The sequence below is a fragment of the Rana temporaria genome, chromosome 4, assembly GCF_905171775.1.
Source record: "Rana temporaria chromosome 4, aRanTem1.1, whole genome shotgun sequence".
In the NCBI taxonomy this organism is placed as follows: Eukaryota; Metazoa; Chordata; class Amphibia; order Anura; family Ranidae; genus Rana; species Rana temporaria.
This window is the reverse complement of record NC_053492.1, coordinates 261,835,855-261,854,761: the sequence shown is the minus strand read 5'-3', so window position 1 is coordinate 261,854,761 and position 18,907 is coordinate 261,835,855. Positions and strand designations below refer to the sequence as shown.

The 18,907-nt window shown below is 41.4% G+C and overlaps 1 protein-coding gene across 2 annotated transcripts in view; it reads right to left on the bottom strand.

Annotated features, from left to right (window-relative positions):
• The window catches only part of LOC120937182 (sine oculis binding protein homolog), a 227,935-nt gene that overhangs the window by 44,417 nt on the left and 164,611 nt on the right, over positions 1-18,907 (bottom strand). For both annotated transcript variants that reach the window (XM_040350193.1, XM_040350194.1), the window contains one exon: positions 12,819-12,914. In XM_040350193.1, the coding sequence (XP_040206127.1) occupies positions 12,819-12,914 (96 nt within the window). The remainder of the gene's footprint in view (positions 1-12,818; positions 12,915-18,907) is intronic.

The following is an 18,907-nucleotide window of genomic DNA, read 5'->3' as shown; positions in this document are numbered from 1 at the left end:
ATTGTATCATCCAATCATGTGCATTATTTTCCTTGCATGTCCCCCTCAGATCTACAGCAACTTTACTTCCAAGTGCACTTTCAAGTGCACTTGTAGTGCAAAGTGGATTTGCCTTTAGTAAATAACCACCAGAGTGTTTTGAAAACTGATTTCGGGATGTCGTTAACTTAACATACATTTGGTTTGCATGAATGGGTTGCGATTTTGATGCAGTGCGGAATCCACAGTGAATTCGCTGTGAATTCGCACAGCATCTAGTGTGAACTTAGGCTTACACTGCTTACCAGGGCCAATCCTAGCCAGGGTGCACGGGGTGCTCCGCACCCAGGCCCCGCAGAGGTGGGGACGCCGAGGCTCCAAAGTGCTCCCCTCCCTCCTCCTTGTCTGTGTCCAGAGGCGGAGCACATGTAGATGGTGCTGCGGTTCCCCATCCCGCTTGCAACTGACAAAAGCGCATACACAGAATCCGGGCTGGGTACCAAAGCGGAGCCTAGTACCGGAACACGTTCCGGGACTAGGCTCCACTATTTAATTCTGTCCAGTGCGCATGGAGCAGTCTCCTGTCTGCTCCACCCCCTCTGCGTGTGTCAGCTCTTCTCCCATAGGCGGTGTGATGAGAGGCTTCTGGGTTGGCTGGAGCTGCTGCCAATCATCACGTACACTCCCAGAAATGCTCTCCGAGTGCCACCCTCCAAGTAACCAAAGATGCCACATATGCCCCGCCCCCTGTAATGTGCTTCTGCTCCCAGCGCGCCCAAACTACAGGGATCTATTGGGCAAGTACTTATCTATGGGGACACCTGATGTGGGGGGGTCTGATGGGGACACCTGCTGGGGGGGCTCTGATGGGGGACACCTGCTGTGGAGGGGCTCTGATGGGGGACACCTGCTGTGGGCGGGCTCTGATGGGGGACACCTGCTGTGGGGGGGCTCTGATAGGGGACACCTGCTGTTGGGGGGGCTCTGATAGGGGACACTAATGAAGACTTCTTAGGGGAGCATCTCTGTGTTTGAGTTGTAGCCATAGAAACAATTGTAAAGGGGAGGAGTTAGTAAGATGACCATGCCCATGTGGGGGCGCCAGAAATATTTCTGCACCCAGGCGTCTGTGACCCTAGGATCGGCCCTGCTGCTTACTTTATGGTGAAGTCACACAGGCGATTAACAGACACTGCAGATTACTGCGGCTGAAATACAGGTGTGCAAAGAGATGCGGCCGCTCAGCCCATACAATGCAATGACAGACTGACACTGACAAGAACGATCCATAACTGTTCACACACTATCATCTATGTACTCATCACTTGTTTGAATGCATCGTTAATAAAGAAACTAAAGAATAGTGATGGGCGAGTCTGTTTAATTCATGAGTGCCTTTGATCAACACGTTCAAAAATATGCAGAATGTGAAGCCTATTGAAGACAATGGGGGGGGGGGGGGTAAAAATCAGTTCTCTCCTTTTTCATGCTAGCAGGCAAGGGATTGTTAAACAAAGGGCATGAGGAGCTGGGCACTACCAGGGGAGGCATGTACCAATGCAACAAAAATGTAAAAACACTGTTTATCAGGGAGCAGCTTTTTATTAACCACTTGCCGTTTAGGACAATTTTTTTTTTTGTTTTTACATAAATGTTAAACATTTAGATTTTTTTGCTAGAAAGTTAATTAAAACCTAACACTTTTTTTTTTTTTGAAAGCAGAGAAAAATAATGGTTGTTGCAATTTTCAGGAAAAAACAAACACAAATGAATTTTAGTAGTATTACTGCCACTAAATGTACGACTTCCTACAGCAAGCAGAAGTTAGCTCAGCAATCCAAAGTTGGCCGGTTTGTCTGTTCGGCGAACAGCCAGAGTTCGAATAAACCCTGTGTCACAACAAATTGGAAGCTCATCTTTATTGAAGAACATTGCACAAAATCAATTTGTAGCTGCCTAGATTTAAGCATTTTAGCCAACTAAAGCAGCAACTCAGTACCCAGTTACAAATTCCTAGGGAAAATAAGCAGAAAGAAGAATAGCTATTACAGATCTTTGCTACAAAGTTTCTGCTTTGAGGAACTGCAGTCTGCTTACATAATTTGTAATAAAAACATCTTTGCCATTCTGAAGCCTCCCTCCAACCACTTTGCATATTATTTTATATATACCATGATTCTGTACTTGTCCAATATGCTGCAGAAATCTCCCTCCACTCAGTCTCGCTGCAGCCATTTTAACTGTGGGCAGCTGAAGCTGCTGCCTATTCCCTTCCTGGATTTATACAGACAAACAGAGGCACACCTCCAGCTCTGCAGCTCTAATTGGCCCTCTTATGACTCCCCCCCCTCCTTTCCTGAAAAACTCTCAGGAGAGTGAGAGAGAGACCTGTGCATGATGTCAGAAGCCTAGGCTAATTAATGATCAAACAAGAAACAGGAAGTGGGCTGTATAAGGTATTTACGGGCAGAAAAAAAATGTTTTACTATCCAAAGTTAAAACAACAAGGACAGAGGATTTAATAGATGAAAAGATGAAAAATTACTGAAGGTTCGCTTTAACGTGCACCAGTGCTCAGACTATGGACACAAAATTATTTAAATTTTATCAAAGAGTATTTAAACACTAACATTACCTTCTTTTTGGTCTTTAAAATATACAGTTAAAGTGTTCTTATATCTGTGTGATAAGTGCTAGAAAAAATAATCTAACTGTTCCTGGCACAAATCCAATGAGCTTATTGCTTCCCATTCTGTCTTCCTGTGCAGCACTAGCATTTCAAGCATTGTAATCAGCCCTACCCTGTTCATCTCTGTGGGCTACAGAACACAGCCCCCGCAAGTCAAAGAGAAGAGGAGAGGGGGAGGTGTTCTTCAATCAATTTACACTTTATGTCCTAAGGGGTCCTAGATTTTTGTGGTAAGACATTTTGGGAAAAGGATTAAATACTGATAAGGATGTATAGAATCGTTTTTGACATTAAAAATTTGCCTCAGTGAGGAATGGGCAAACATGGGTATGCAACATACACATTTTAAATAATTCTAATTAAATCTGTGGCCAACTTGGGACGCTGTTACTCCTCGGCCATAGGTCCCATATTGTGTTCTTATACTGTTAACCAACAGCAAAGTGAAGATTAAATGACTAGAGTATATAAAGGGATACTAAAGCCTCATTAAAAAAAAAACAAAAAAAAAACATATTATACCTACCTCCTCTGTGCAGTTGGTTTTGCACAAAGCAGCCCAGATCCTCCTCTTCTTGGGCCCCTCACCGGTGCTTATGGCCCCTCCAGCTTGCTATGGGGGAACCTTTGCCAAGCCGCTTCTCTGTGTGTCCATTTAGACATGGAGCCGTGGCTCGGCCCTGCCCCTCTCTCTGCTCATTGGCTTAGTGACTTTGATTGACAGCAGCAGGAGCCAATGGCGCCCCGCTGCTGTCTCAGCCAATGAGGAGAAAGAGTCCCGTACAGTCAAGACTCTTGTGCAACATCGCTGGATTGAGATGGGGCTCAGGTATAAGTGGGGCTGAGGCACACAGAAGTTTTTTTTTATCCTAATGTATCGATTAGGATAAAAAACCTGACTTTAGAACCACTTTAATGAAAATAAAACACTGAATGTGTTCTATGTCATTTGCAATGTTTAAGTCTCATATTAGAAGTCAGTACAAAATTACTCTTGCTCTTCCTAGAGAATATGGGGTTGATTTACTGATTTGCAAAGTGCAGTTACTCCAGAGCTTATTAAATGAGATAAAGCTTCATTTGGCAAATTATAGCCAATCACGTGCAAGGAAAATAATAATAATAAAAAAAAAAAAAAAACAAGATGTTGCTCATTTACTGAGCTCTGGAGTAACTGCACTTTGCAAATCAGTAAATCAACCCCATATTCTCTAGGAAGAGCAAGAGTAATTTTGTACTACACACTGCTCTTGCAGTGTGAAACTGTAAAGTTGACAGTCTATTTGCCTTTAGTAAATCATCCCATAATCTTTAGGAAGAACACAAGTAATTTTGCACTGACTCATTCAATCATCCTGAGATGAGATTTAAAAATTACATATGAGCAAAAACCAAAAGCCAAGTGTGCAAAATAAATGGAAATAATATTTTTATTGCTAGTATTATTTCTGCAAACCCTTTCCACCCACCACCTGTATATAAAACATTCCTCAGCATGATGTGCCATTCTGGGGATAATTGTATAAGTTGCACCCCCTTTGAGAGCAACCAGCCAACACTAAGGGGGTTAATTACGAAAAGCAAATCCAATTTGCACTACAAGTGAAAACCACAAGTGAAAAGTGCACTTGAAATTGCACTGAAAGTTCACTTGGAAGTGCAGTGGCTGTAGATCCGAGGGGGACATGCAAGGAAGATAAAAAAACAGCATTTAAGCTTGCACATGATTGGATATACAGCGACTGCACTTCCAAATGCAATTTCAGTGCAATTTCAAGTGCACTTTACACTTGTAGTTTGCACTAGTAGTGCAAAGTAGATTTGCATTTTGTAAATAACCCCCTAAGGGTTCTATTTATAATGTGAAAAACATTCACACAGCCCAAAAATCACTGTGTTTTGCCTAATATGATTTTTTCCTACGCTTGTAAGTGTCATTCATTGGCCATAATGCATTTTTATTTCTTGAGATACCTCATTCAGGAAAGCGCTGCGATATGGCCACTTGATGGTGCTGGCTATTCTAGGAAATTATATTAAACAAAATATGGTGATTGTTGTGACTGTGCTTTGGTTTGTCACATCTGTACAGTGAACCTTTTATAAACAGACCCATAAGTGCAGCTGCTGGCTCTCAATTTAAGATGTCACTGACAGTCCCCAATGATGACAGTAATCACATGCAAGCTAGAGTCCAAAATGCAGCCATCTCACACCACCTTTGAGGCCAAAAGCTGAGAGATCACATGATCTCTGATCATTTAGTTTTTTGCCTCACCCAAGAACCAGGCTGAGGAGCGGGTAGGCCCAGATGGCTCTTGCTCTCGGCACTGAAAGTCAGAGCCCACTGTCAATCAACCAGCCAGGTTGATCCCAACAATATTCTTGGGATCCTTCCAGAGCATGGTGTGACTCTGCCCTGTCAGCTGACAACAGGCAATAGCACACTTAGCTGAATCTAAAGCCCTGTACACACGATCAGTCCATCCAATGAAAACGGTCTGATGGACCGTTTTCATCGGTTAACCGATGAAGCTGACTGATGGTCAGTCGTGTCTACACGCCATCGGTTAAAAAAACGATCGTGTCAGAACGCAGTGATGTAAAACACAACGACGTGCTGAAAAACGAAGTTCAATGCTTCCAAGCATGCGTCGACTCGATTCTGAGCATGCGTGGATTTTTAACCGATGGACGTGCCTACAAACGATCGTTTTTTTTTCTATCGGTTAGTTATCCATCGGTTAAATTTAAAACAAGATTGCTTTTTTTTAACCTATGGATAACTAACCTATGGGGCCCACACACGATCGGTTTGGACCGATGAAAACGGTCCATCAGACCGTTCTCATTGGTTTAACCGATCGTGTGTACGCGGCCTGAGTCACAAAAGAACAAAAGTAAGTGTACTTCTTTGACCCTCAAGAGAAGCATGCCAAAAAAAAGCTTTGGCCATACTTCTCTTTTGACACTGTAATTATCAGATTAGAATATTAGAAAATAATAAGTGAATTAAAACGTAGAAAAAAAGTTAAATGCATCTATCATTCTATAGTAATATTAATGAAAAACAGACTTTGTGGACGCCTTGTGGTTGGGGGCCTGGATCGAGGGGACCAATTCCAGACTTTCTCCTTTCTTTTCTCTACTTTCCTATTTTTATAATACCTGCCAGTATTGCTCCCACTCCTTACAGTTTAATGCAATGTCCTATCACAGTTATGTATTTATTTTGTCTTTTGTCCTTCGCTTGCTATCCACTCCAGCATGTAAACTGCACGTGCACAGCTCAGATAACATTGCCGGCGCGGTCCTTAGGATGACTGATTCCTGGCCATGCAGGAAGGAAGTTTAGCTCTGCTTTAATCGACCAAGCTGTCCAACAAAAGTGACAGAAGATTGAGACAAACCATTTACCATGCACAGGTGTGCTTACCATGGTCAGCTGATATTCATTTAGTAAATCCCTTATTCCAAAAGAAAAAAAAATGTTTCTGTACCAGCAGGGCCAGTGCAAGGATTTTTATCTACACAGGCAAAGGTGCATTTTGGTGCCCCTCCCCTCCACAATGCAACCCCCCACCCCCATATGATCGAGCGTAGTGTGGAAGTTTTAGTTTGCCTCACCTGCCAGCTGCCCATAGCCAGTGAGGGTAAGTGGGAAATGCATAATCCTGCAATGGGATTATGCATTCCTGGCTATGGGCAGTTAGCAGGGGAGGCAACCGTGGACCAGCTGGATCGATCACACTACAGTTCTGGAGGGCTTCTTTGACAGGTACATCTGCCATAATGTGCTAATATACTATACATATTAGTACATTATGTTATATACCTGCAGGGGGCCCCTAAAAAGAAAAATATATACTGGACTTTACTACAACTTTAAAGATGAAGTTTAGCTAAAAAAATATCTTTAGCTTTAGCAAAATTACTTATCAGTAGTGAAGGTTATCCCAAGCAGCTGGATCCTGGCGAAAACCTTCTGTGCAGGGATGGCCCATCTTCTTCTCTGAACTTATGATGCAGGGTTTATTAGCCTTTGGGGCTTCTGTTAAGCTCTCCCTCATTCACAGATGCCCCCCCAGCACACCTCTTCCACTTATGCCCCCCCTCATTTAGCATAATGTCTCCAATCATTCCTCCTTCCAGTACACCTATGCCTCTAACCCCCGCCCCCTTCCCATATCTATGGTTCCAATCACCCCCCCTTCCCACAATCAGCACACCCACCTTTGCCTCAAATCCTCCCCTCCCCCCATCCAGCACACCCACTTATGATGCCTCCAATCCCCCTCCACCCATATCCAGCATACCCATCTATGTCTCCAATCACCCCCCCCCATCCGGCACACTCACCTTTGTCTCCAATCAACCTCCCCCCATCCAGCACACCCACCTATGCCTCCAATCACCCCCCCCCCTCCATCCAGCACACCCAACTATGTCTCCAATCACGCCCCCATCCAGCACACCCACCTATATCTCCAATCACCCCCCATCCAGAACACCCACCTATGTCTCCAATAAACCCCCCATCCAGAACACCCACCTATGTCTCCAATCACCCCGCCTATCCAGCACACCTGTGAAATGATCATTATCATTCTCCTTCATCTTCTTCTTGGTGTGTTAACGAGGTCAGGCAGCAGTGCACACTGAGGACAGACTTGAAGGGTTTAAGCCTGCCCACATGCGACTACCTTGTACATGTACAGGCACTCCTTGGCATCTGTGAAAAAGCGGAGGAGTGTCCGGGACGCATGCATCACCCCACTCCCCTATCTGGACTGTAGGACGGAGAGGGGAGGTCCCAGGCGGCTACCCAGTACTCGATACTGCTCCTGGTAGGCTCTACTAAAATGCCTGCACTGCGCATGTGGACAGCCGTACTCATTCACTGGAGTTGGCCAATAGGGAATAAATCCAAATCCACAAAGACCCGGCGTAACGGCGAAATTCTAATTTAAGTTACACTGCCTTAAAATTTCTACCTAAGTGCCCGATCCACAAAGCACTTACCTAGAAATTTCTGGCCGTGTAACTTAAATTCCGCCGGCGCAAGGCGTTCCTCATTTCATGGGGGTGATTCCCATTTAAATGAGGTGCGCTCCCGCGTCGGGAAAAAAAAATTCAAATAAAAAAAAAAAACACGTCGCTAGACAGAAGGGTCTGCTTTTACATGGTGTACTAACTTTACACCATGTAAAAGCAGCCCTAATTTTGCGTATGCAGCTTAATACTTACGGAGAAAAAACGAAGCAGAAAAGCTTTGTGGATCTCCGTAAGTGCTAATTTGCATACCCGAGGCGGCATTTCGACACAAAATGCCCCCAGCGGCGAATGCGGTACTGCATCCTAAGATCTGGCAGTGTAATTCAATTACACATGCCGGATCTTCTCCCTAACTATGGAAAACTGATTCTGTGGATCAGTTCCATAGTTAGGACCAGGGATACGACGGAGTAACAGCAGTTACTCCGTCATATCTCTTTTGAGGATTTGGCCCTTAGTGTCTGATTTTACCGCTCCTGCCTGCCTGACACCCTAAGGCAGCTGCATAACCTGCCTTATCCTGGCGCCTGCCCTGTGTACCAGTTAAAATATGTTAGCATGAGTTAAGCCTAAAGTGAAATGAAGCCCTCCTATTCTTTACAGTCATGGAACCTGCCATTTTAGCCTTTGTGTGATCTGCAGTTGCCATGGTGCTACACGTGTGACCAATTAGGACACTAGTTTTTGATGGCTTGATAGTTTGGTTGAGAGCACAAGCAAATGTGACAGTTATCATCTACGATTTTACGGCATTATTTGGATGTAACTGTTTTAGGATTCAGTTAAATTGCTGAGTTCAGTTCTTCTTTATATCTGTGATTCACTCATGTAAAGTCCATCTAAATCTAATAATCTGTTCAAGGGCGGATACACTGTTCCTCCATAGATGCAGTGGAGGTGCGCGTGTGGCCACCACAAGACAGGAGATGTACTACTGGCTGGATTACCCAGGTGAAAATAAAAGGAAATAAAGTATAAAACGGAAAACCAAATTCAGCCACCACATCTAAGGACTAGTAAACTGAAATACGTTACTTTTTTTGGTTTTGAGTTTAGATATGCTTTAACTAAGTGCTGTTCAAATGAGTTTGAAAGGCATTAAGGTGGAAACATATCATCATTAAAGTTTGTATTTTGTCATTACAATAAAACTCATTAATTTAGAACAAAAAATATAAGAATACAACTTTATGCATTTCAATAAAACTGCAATTTTAAATTTTGCTAAATTGTATTTTATAATATTTCACCCAACTGGTCTTAATTTTAGGAAATGCCTCAATTTTGTAGAGAAAAAACACACGTTCTACATGCTCTAAACACCTGTACCAACAAGTCTATGCCACCATGTTTCCCAGTTGCTAGGCAACACCTCTTATAGGCTAACTTGTAGACGGCTCCTCTGATTGACCCATCTGCTGCTCCAAGCTTTATAAAAGGTGCCTCCATCGTACTTCCATGCTTACTATAGAGTTAAAGATATCTTCTGTGTTGTTTTGGTTCTGACCCAGACTCCTGACTTAGACTTCCATTTATCCACTTGTATGCCAACCTTAACTTATTAAACCTACTCTCTGCTTCCTGACATGGATTATAACCCGTTTGTATGACCCAGCCCAATTCCAACCATGCTCAATGTGTACTGACTTGGTACTAATTACTAACGGCCTTGGTCTACACAACTTCTTGTTTGCCTCTCTGTGGTGTTTGCTCACCTATCCCTGGCTTTCACCTACATCTACTCCTTCACACTGTCTGCTGTCCCTGCTTTCTGCATTTATCAAGCATCTGTTCCTCCTGCTCTACCACCTCTTCTCCTGTCATCAGCAAATCACCTTTGCCTTGTTTAACCCCCCTGGCGGTGTTCCCGAGTCTGACTCGGGTGAGATTTTTTGGCTACGATCGGTAACCCCGAGTCAGACTCGGGCTCGCCTCGCTGAATCCACAGGCAGTGTTTACTTACCTTGTCCCTGGATCCAGCGATGCCACCGCGCTGTGTGAGCGAGCGGGACCTCGCTCGATTCACACAGTGTCCTCCTGTGCCGCCGATCTCCGTTCCCTGCGACGTTACGACGCACGGGAGCGGAGAACGGCGCCAAATTCAAAAAGCTAAACAAACACCTTACATACAGTATACTGTAATCTTATAGATTTCAGTACTGTATGTAAAAAATACACACCCCCCTTGTCCCTAATGGTCTGCCCAGTGTCCTACATGTACTTTTATATAATAAAAACTGTTCTTTCTGCCTGCAAACTGTAGATTGTCCATAGCAACCAAAAGTATCCCTTTATGTCAAAAATGGTTTTAGAGCAGCTAGAAAACAGCGATAATAAATTATAATCACTTGCAGAATTGTGCGATAGCGATTTGTGGGGAAATTCGTCATAAAAAATAAAAGTAATGACAGCGACAATTCTGCAACTGAGCAAATTTCAGTGATTTTAAGTTAATTACATTATTGAATAATGTTTATTATAATTATATTTTTATTTGTTATAATTATTTATAATTATTTATTATATTATAATTTATAATTTTGTTTTTAAAAAAATTTCATACCCGGTATGCCTACTAGACTCTTGTTTGGTCAGATTTAAGTGAGTTATTCCTAAGAATTAAAGGCCTACAGTACAAATCACCAAATTTCCTTGCAAATAATGGTACCGCTTTCAGCACCTTTTTTCTGAAAGAATCCTACCGCCAGGGAGGTTAAGATAAACTTTTCAAAAACCTAAGAAATTCAGACTGAAAAAATGCATGTTACCTTCAGTAGAAAATGCATGCCAAATGTTCAGAAGAGCAAAATATATAGGCAGCTGAAGTTATAGATAAATCTTGACTTTCCCTGTAAAAGATAAGCTTGTCCCACTCTCTCCAAAGCCCTATTGGTCAATAAGACCACTCATCACATGAAAAGACCAATAGGGAGATTCAGGTGGCAGACTGAGCAAAATGAGTTCAAAATAAGGTTTACACATAACTTTGGCTGCTTATCTCTGGGTCTAAAGGCACTCCAGGCTTTGCCCAATGAAAGGTTTATAAAGTGTGTTGTCAGTCATCTACACTACTGACCAATGCATCTTGTTACTAAATAAAGCATCAAGTTTGAATGCACTACCTTTTAAAAATTCCCTTACTGGTCTAACACAATGGCTTATGTTTTTGTTATAAATTGTCCATGTCAGGTTTTTAAAGAAGTACAGCCACAGCTCGTTTGGCTGTACTTCTCCTGTGGATCTCAGGTGTGCAGTTAGTTTTGCACCCCTGGGACCCGTTTTTTAGCGGGCTGAAGCTAGCACGGAGCCAGTCCGGGCTCAGGAAGGATTGTGGCCATATGGTCAGGATACACCCACATGCCTGGACTGGCACCCAGCTCAGCCTCTCAGCGAGCCACTGAGAGCCTAAACCAGCCGCCGCTCCTGCCCCTTCACAGCCTGGTGCTCCAGTCAGCACAGTGGGGCAGAGCAGAGAGTCGGTGACTCTTTGCTCAGGGAGCTGTGAGAACCGAACGTTCGGAGGTGTTTGATTGCTCGGTTCTCAGCCTTAGAGCCAGCGGGAAGAGATGCAGCATCCAGCTAGGTAAGTTTGATTCACAAAAAAAAAGCAGATCCCATACTTTTCTTTTAATGGTTCTTCTATCCAAAAATAACTAAGAACTATGCCTGCATTTGTGTTTATAGGCCAGTCAAATACTGCGGGGTTGATTTACTAAAACTGTGAAAGTGCAAAATCTGGTGCAGCTGTGCGTGGTAGCCAATCAGCTTCTAACTTCAGCTTGTTTAATTAAGCTTTGACAATGTAACCTGGAAGCTGATTGGTTCTATATAGAGTTGCATCTGATTTTGCACTCTTCAGTTTTAGTAAATGAAACCCTTTGTCTTTTCTTGTATAAATGCATGTTTAAAGCAAGTCTGCACTTTTTTGCTGAAAAATTATAACTTCTATATTATACCAAAAAAAGAAATAGAATCCTTTCTCTTTTATTTTACCTTTTAGTTCACATTGAAATTTACTTTTAAACATTAATTCAGAATTTGGAAAAAAAAGTAAACATAGGAGTAAATGTTTTTCCCTTTGAAAAGTGTATGTTCACTTTCTAAGTAAATAAGGTGAACCTATATTAATGAGATGACATAAATAAAAAAATAGATTTTTGCTAGTATGTGTTTGGTTTATTGAAGTCAACACAACTTCACCTTATGTATTAAGTTCAATGAACATTCACTTTATTAAGTGAACATTCTCTATTTCTTTCATGAATCAACATTTCTCATGTACCCGTGTATCCATGTACCCAATGCAATCATTTACTTTAAGACAAGGCTAAATATTGCTGAGATCCAATTGAGCTATAAAGCACATGGATATTATACAAGATAGAAAGTATAACATAGAATATATCAATGGTATATATATATAGGTAATACTAATTTAAAGAGCAACTCCATCTAAAACATTTTTCTGCACTTTCTGTAGAATGGGGCAGCCCCAAAACTGCCTACCTCCCTATATAATTGAATTAAAAAAAAAGTAAAATAATAATATAAGACTTTCATTTTATGAGACTTTTATCCAGTTTTAGTCTGGTACTGCTTTTTGTATTTCTATGGTTTGAGCTAATGTTAGGTGTCCATCGAGAAATGTTGCTGCTGCTTCGTTAGAACTATTAAGCTTGTTTGAATTTTTTCTTCATCTGACTACACACATTTCCCAGGACTTCTTTGGGTATATTGTTCGGGAGTCCATTTCCCTATATAGCTGAGATAGGCCAAGCTCCCTTTTTTCTTTATTAAAAAACTTCTATGTGACAAATACATTACTTTTGTGACCTGCACACCATAGTTGAGTCTCCATATTGATACCATGATAGCTGAAACAATGTGCTGCGAGTGTCAAGAGATGTCTCTGACTAGCTAATGGACATTTGTAAAGCCCTGACATGGGAGCAAGCCCTTCGCTACTGATCCTGAAAATGAGAAATGCATTTAGGTGGAGTTGCTCTTTAATCTATACCATTACTGTAAGAAAATACAAGCATTTACACTGTGCTAAAGTAACAGTCTCGACTTGTTTAAAAATGATTATTCTTACAAGTAGTTCGCAGTTATTCTTGAAGGCAAGTCTTGGAGTTTCCTTAGCATAGTGTTGCTGGGGAAAATTTTCACCATGTCCATCTTCATCTCTAGCCTGAAGGGAAATATAAGGGCCTATTTAGGGACTTGTAACAATAATACCTACATTCATAACAAACTAAAATCAAAACAGAAAACAAAACGGTAAATGAAAAATATGGTATGTCATACAGCTATAGGAAGACCACTCATACTTTGGTGAGACTAGACATGTCATCATTTTTTAAACATCAGAAAATAATTTATCAAGCATGCTGTGGGCTTACTGGAAAACATGGAGCAGTGTGCACAAGGCTTGTGGGGACCTTAAAGCTATTCTGTAAATTTTCCAAAACAATGACAAATACATCCTGATAGGTTAGTTCTTCGTGTGCCACCTTTTTAATAATTAGTCCCATGTGCGAAACAGAACAGTACATTTACATATTTTTTTAGATTCTGCTCCCAAAAGCTTAATTTTTAAAAGAGGTAAAAGGCAAATGTCAGCAAGGAGTTAACCTCATGCTAATAAGCAATTAAAATCCCATATGTGGTTGAAACTTTAAGGTATGTGCATATGGGTATTATGTGTCCACCTTAAAAATTTTAAACCAAAATACAAACCGTCATTTTAATTTTGCTTCCAATACCACATGGGTATATAAAAAATGTAGTACAGTAAAAAAAAAAAAAACATTAAACATATTAGTAGTTCATCGTTATAAATTAGCGGTAATGCAAGTGGACATCTTGACATATCTACATTTGTTTTTGTTTACCATGCCCATTAATTAAATATATACTAAGGGAACAAGCTCAGGGCTGTAAGAAACCCTTTTTTGTGATCAAACCAGGCTAGACATAACAAGAAATTGTAAAATATATAACTAGTGGCATTTGATAAATATACAGTATATGTGTGTATATATATATATATATATATATATATATATATATATATATATATATATATATATATATATATATATATATATATATATATATATATATATATATATATATATACATTGGACTTTAGTACAACAAAAATCACTTTAATATGTTTTAAGCCTAACCATATTAAAGTGGTGTTAAACCCAATGCAAACATTTATTATATTGCAGTTTACCAATTTTTAGATGTGATGGCTGCATTTAGTTTTCCTTTTTAGGCTTTATTTCTTCTGATTTCATCTGGTGATCCGACCAGCTACCTTCATTCCCAAGAGGAACAGCTATTGCTGTAACTGATTATGATGATAAGTGTGAGGCTGGGTTCACACTACGGTTTTCCCGTCCGTCAGCCGCATACGATTTCAGTATTGAAAACGTACGGGCCCGGACGGGAAAACGTATAGATAGACAATGCATTGCAAATCGTATGCACTCAGATGCATCCGGGTGCGTACGATTTGCTGGCAAAACGTTTTTTAAACGTACGCAAAACCGTGTTCAACCACGGTTTTGCAGTCGTTTTTAAAACAGTATGGCAAACGCATACGTTTTCCTTTAACATTAATGTCAATGGAAAACGCACATATGTGCGGTTCCATACGTTCCCGTCCGTTTCAGCCGCATACGGGTTTTCATATAAATCGTATGCGGCTGACGGACGGGAAAACCGTAGTGTGAACCCAGCCTTAGCTGGACTTTGGCTTCAGGGAATGTGTCCCACTGTAGGGATTTCCTTCCACTTCCTTCCCAGAGACACAGCAGGAAACAAGAGGAAATCTCTCTAAAGCAAGGACATAACCTTTTTTAGAAAGTGTGTCTCTATTTTTAAGTTTTGGATAAAGTAGTAAAAGGTTTAGGTCCTCTGCCAAGGTTTAATTACTTTCTGTGTTCCCAATGAGGATATTCACTCTCTATTTGTACTGGTGACTACTGTTAGCACAACAGAAAAAGAGGAGTGAGCTGTCCCCAGAACAAGAGGTGAGGTTATATTTTCCAAAAGATACCTTTGTTTCAGGGACATCTAACTAAGAGGGGAATGTCACACACTTTGGAGGATTTGTTCTTACATCCTGTTGTGTTGCTGGGTCAGGAGTGAAGGGAAACGTCCCCAACGGTACCCAGAGGGCAAAAAATAACCTGACAGAAATCTTAGCCCTTTCCTAAACTTTAAAGCTGAACTGCAGCCAAAAGGGAAAGTTTTGCATATTTACATCCTCCACTGCCATATTTGGCGCTTTTTGGGAGGAGGGGGTAGCCGGTACTTGGTTTTGACAGGTACCCGTTCCCACTTGCGTTCAGATCACAATGGCGATCATTGCAGAAGTTTGGCCCCCTCTCCTTCCCCCCTGCAGCCTTCTGGGCCATCACATGTCCCCGAAGACTGCGTGACCATTCACAAAGCGCACTGCGCCTTGTGTGTGTGCACTTCCCTTATGTAGGATACTGGTGCCTGCACCCAAAGCCGATTAATCAATCGGCTCAGGTGAGCACATTGCTGGATCCCTGGACAGGTAAGAGTCCTTACCTTCAAAGTCAGCAGCTACAGTATTTGTAGCTGCTGACTTTTAATTTGTTAGGCGGGGGGGGGGGGGGACTGGAACTTCTCTTTAAGACATTAAACGTGAACATGTGATATTATTGCACTTTTTTTGTCATTTCACACAGCTTAAGGGCCCTTTCGCATGGAACATGATGATCCGCCCCATGAACCCCCGATTGCTCAGCGGGGGTTTGCTTCATTGATTCCCACTGAGCCGGCGGATAACAGGGCAGTCCTGCAGGGACCACCCAGTCAGATCTCTGCTCTCCCCTATGGGGGGATCGGATGAACACGGACCGTCTGTCCGTGTTCACCCGATCCGATCCCCAGACAGATAGAAAAATAGGGTTTTTCTCCATCTGCAGAATTGGAGCATTGCGGACACTGATGAGATCGGATGTCAGCGGATATTCATCCGCTGACACCCGCAATCTCATAGGGATCAATGTATGTCCCTTGTTCATCCGTAAACGGATGGATGAAAAAGCGGACATACGTTCCGCATGTGTGAAAGGGGCCTAATACATACTAGTGTTTTTACAAATAATATAGATAATGTGAAGCACAACTAAAAACAACTTCCATAAAAATAGTAAAAGGCTCAGTATTCAATATTCACCATCATTTTGTATTAGTCCACATTATGTCACAGATAGTTAAGTTAGGGTGACCAGATATCCCCGGTTTCCGGGGACAGTCCCCAGATTGAGGACACTGTCCCCAGACCAAGTCTGTCCCTGGTTTTGTCCCCAGATTGGATTTGAACAGGAGCTGGGGCAATTTCAAAGACAGTCAGTGCAAAATAAAAAAAAATATATATGAATTACACCCCCCGCTCCTCCTAGCTTAGGGTGGTGTATTTGTTTCATTATCTGTGCCCCTTTCTGATGATCATGTGCTGGTCGGAGTGGAGGAAATATTTCTTCAGTTTCAGGTGCATGCCCATTTAGCTCTGCTCGCATGTTCTTCTGACTTGGCTCAAGTTCTGGTCAGCCTCCTGCCTATCTCCTTGCCTTCCCTGGCGGAGTGATCTTCTTCCACTCCCCACCCAGTAGTAGCCGAGGCCCGGAGAGTAAGACTTGACAGGCTGTGAGGCGGGCGGCGGCAGCGATGGATAGAGAGTCGCTGGTTGCCGCCATTACTAGTAAAAAAAAAAAATACGTCCCCGGATTTCCTTTTAAAAATCTGGTCACCTTAAGGTAAGTGTCTGTCACACACAATACAGGCTTCCCCATGTTAATGTAGTGTACTGTATTGAATTAGTGTATGGTGTCACTGTACACAGACTAGAAATCTCACCGGTACACCCTTAAATTTAAGAATGTTTTCCTTTATTTGCAAAGGAAAAGCTGACATTTGGGGACTGCGCGGGATAGCTTCCTTAGGGAAAGTGATGCACAGAACACTTACACCAGCCACTGAAAAAAACACTACATGTAATGGCTGATGTGGAAAAAGAATTAGGGCTGCTGAGATGTTCTGAAAAACATATAATGGTGGGAGGTATGAAACTGTCAACAACATTAAAGCTTCATTAAAAATTCACAAAAAAAATCCTTGATGATTATATGTGACACGGCACAACCTACTTTTATATATATTATTAATTAGGAAAGCTTCAATTTAAACTGTACCATTAACTGGGTCAATTAAGCTTGCTGTTTGACAGGGAGTTTTTAACATTTTCAACCTGCTTTACTTCCCCTTGCAGAATGATGACATAGAATGTACAGGTGAGTGAAGATGTGTTAGCAACATACTCATTAAAATGTTCATTGCAGTGACATTTGCACTCTGCTCTCCTCTTATTTAAAATAACTGCTCTGCCCCTTGCTCTCTCTCTCTCTCTCTCTCTCTCTCTTTTTTCCACCGGATAAAAAAAAATTATCACAGTTCAGCTGTCTACAGCCCATATGGTTTGCATATCATTATGTATATTCCAACAGCACTGGATTAAAATTATGGCTTTTTGGAACCTGGCCAATTCATTTAGGAAAAATACCCAAGAGCCAAAGAAAAATAATGAATTGAAAGGATGCAATTTATAAGTGGGTGGGTGGTAAAATCATTCAAGAAGCAGCAGGTATGGTGAGTGTGCTGTTCCTGTCATATGTTTACTATGCCTGGCTCAAACTGTTGGCATCACACATTAGTCATTCAGAAATGGAGCAGGAGTATCCCCAGGAGCGCAAAGACCCCTGTGACAAGCTGAAGTATGGTGTTTCATAATGATCCTTCATCCAGTAATCACAAAGCCCATACCGTGACTTGAACAATCATGTGTAAATTCAGGGTATTGCAGAAGGGTCACACACAATCATGTGCGGAACTGTCACTCAATGGCACAGATTTACTAAAAACAGTAGAAAGTTTACCAAGGCCAATGTACTGCCTTTAAATGCCCCAACGTGGGCAGAGGGACTAAATCCCATGCACATGATTGCATGATTTCTTAAAACAACATAGTTAACTAAAATAAAATAAAAATAATTGTTTCTGTCTTGCCTTTAACATACACATGAATAAAACACATATATTACAGAATCAATTAAAGCATGTTTTGCTTTGGTAGATCAGCTAGCTGTTATGTTTAAAAAAATGTATAGATAATTTTTTTAAACTGAAACTTCCTGCCATCATAGACTCAATTTAGAAGTGTATACACCAGGAAAATTATACTTTTTTAAATTTATTTTCAGTCCAATGAGATTTCCAAATAACATTGAAATGGCTAAAACATTGTACAAATCTTCTAACATTAATTTCACCAGTTTCTGGACTGTTCGGGATTTTCTTGTAGTTCCATAGCCCCAGCTAAATCAGGATTTGTTCTTTGATCTACCGAGAATCGCTAAAGTGTTTGGAAGGTGTGACTGCCATACATATGGATGCGATCATCCCAGATATCAAGCTAAAATGCTCCATCCTGTATTGATTCAATATGGCATACATTTTGTTCCATTTGATTTTGCATGTTAATGCAGCCTATAACCTCTGCCAGCAATCATGAAAATATCAACAATGTGTAGATAAAGACATTATATGTTGTCCCTGTGAATGAATTATTCATGCATTTTTAGTCAAATCATTGACAAACACTCTATGATTGGCTGGTGGTTGTCATGGCAGCCATAGGCGGGGATGGACAGAGCCTGCAACCACAGAAGCCGTTTGCTGGTTCCATAGCATAGCTATCTGGGTTTCTAGTATTCCCAGGAACTCTGCAGAAAATTGAGAGCAATGTGTAGACACCTGGAGATTCCTGCTACTTGCAGTTAGTAATTTTTCTACTTTCACCAAAGTGGAAAACATTAGACTGTGGCTATGTAACAAAAGATTTTTAGGGATGGCCAATGAAATCAAGCAGAATTGATGAACAGTGTTAGTTCTGGAGCTGCTTAGGAGTGCTAGGAAAACAAAAGAACTTTAAGGTTGTGACACCTCTTATAGTAGCATCAGAAGGGTGGCAAATATAGAGGTTTTCTAATTTCTCACTTAGCGTTGAAAACGTAGTTACTCCACAAATCTGTGTGGTAACCGCATTTGGTTTCGTTTCATTTCCAACAAGTGTATACA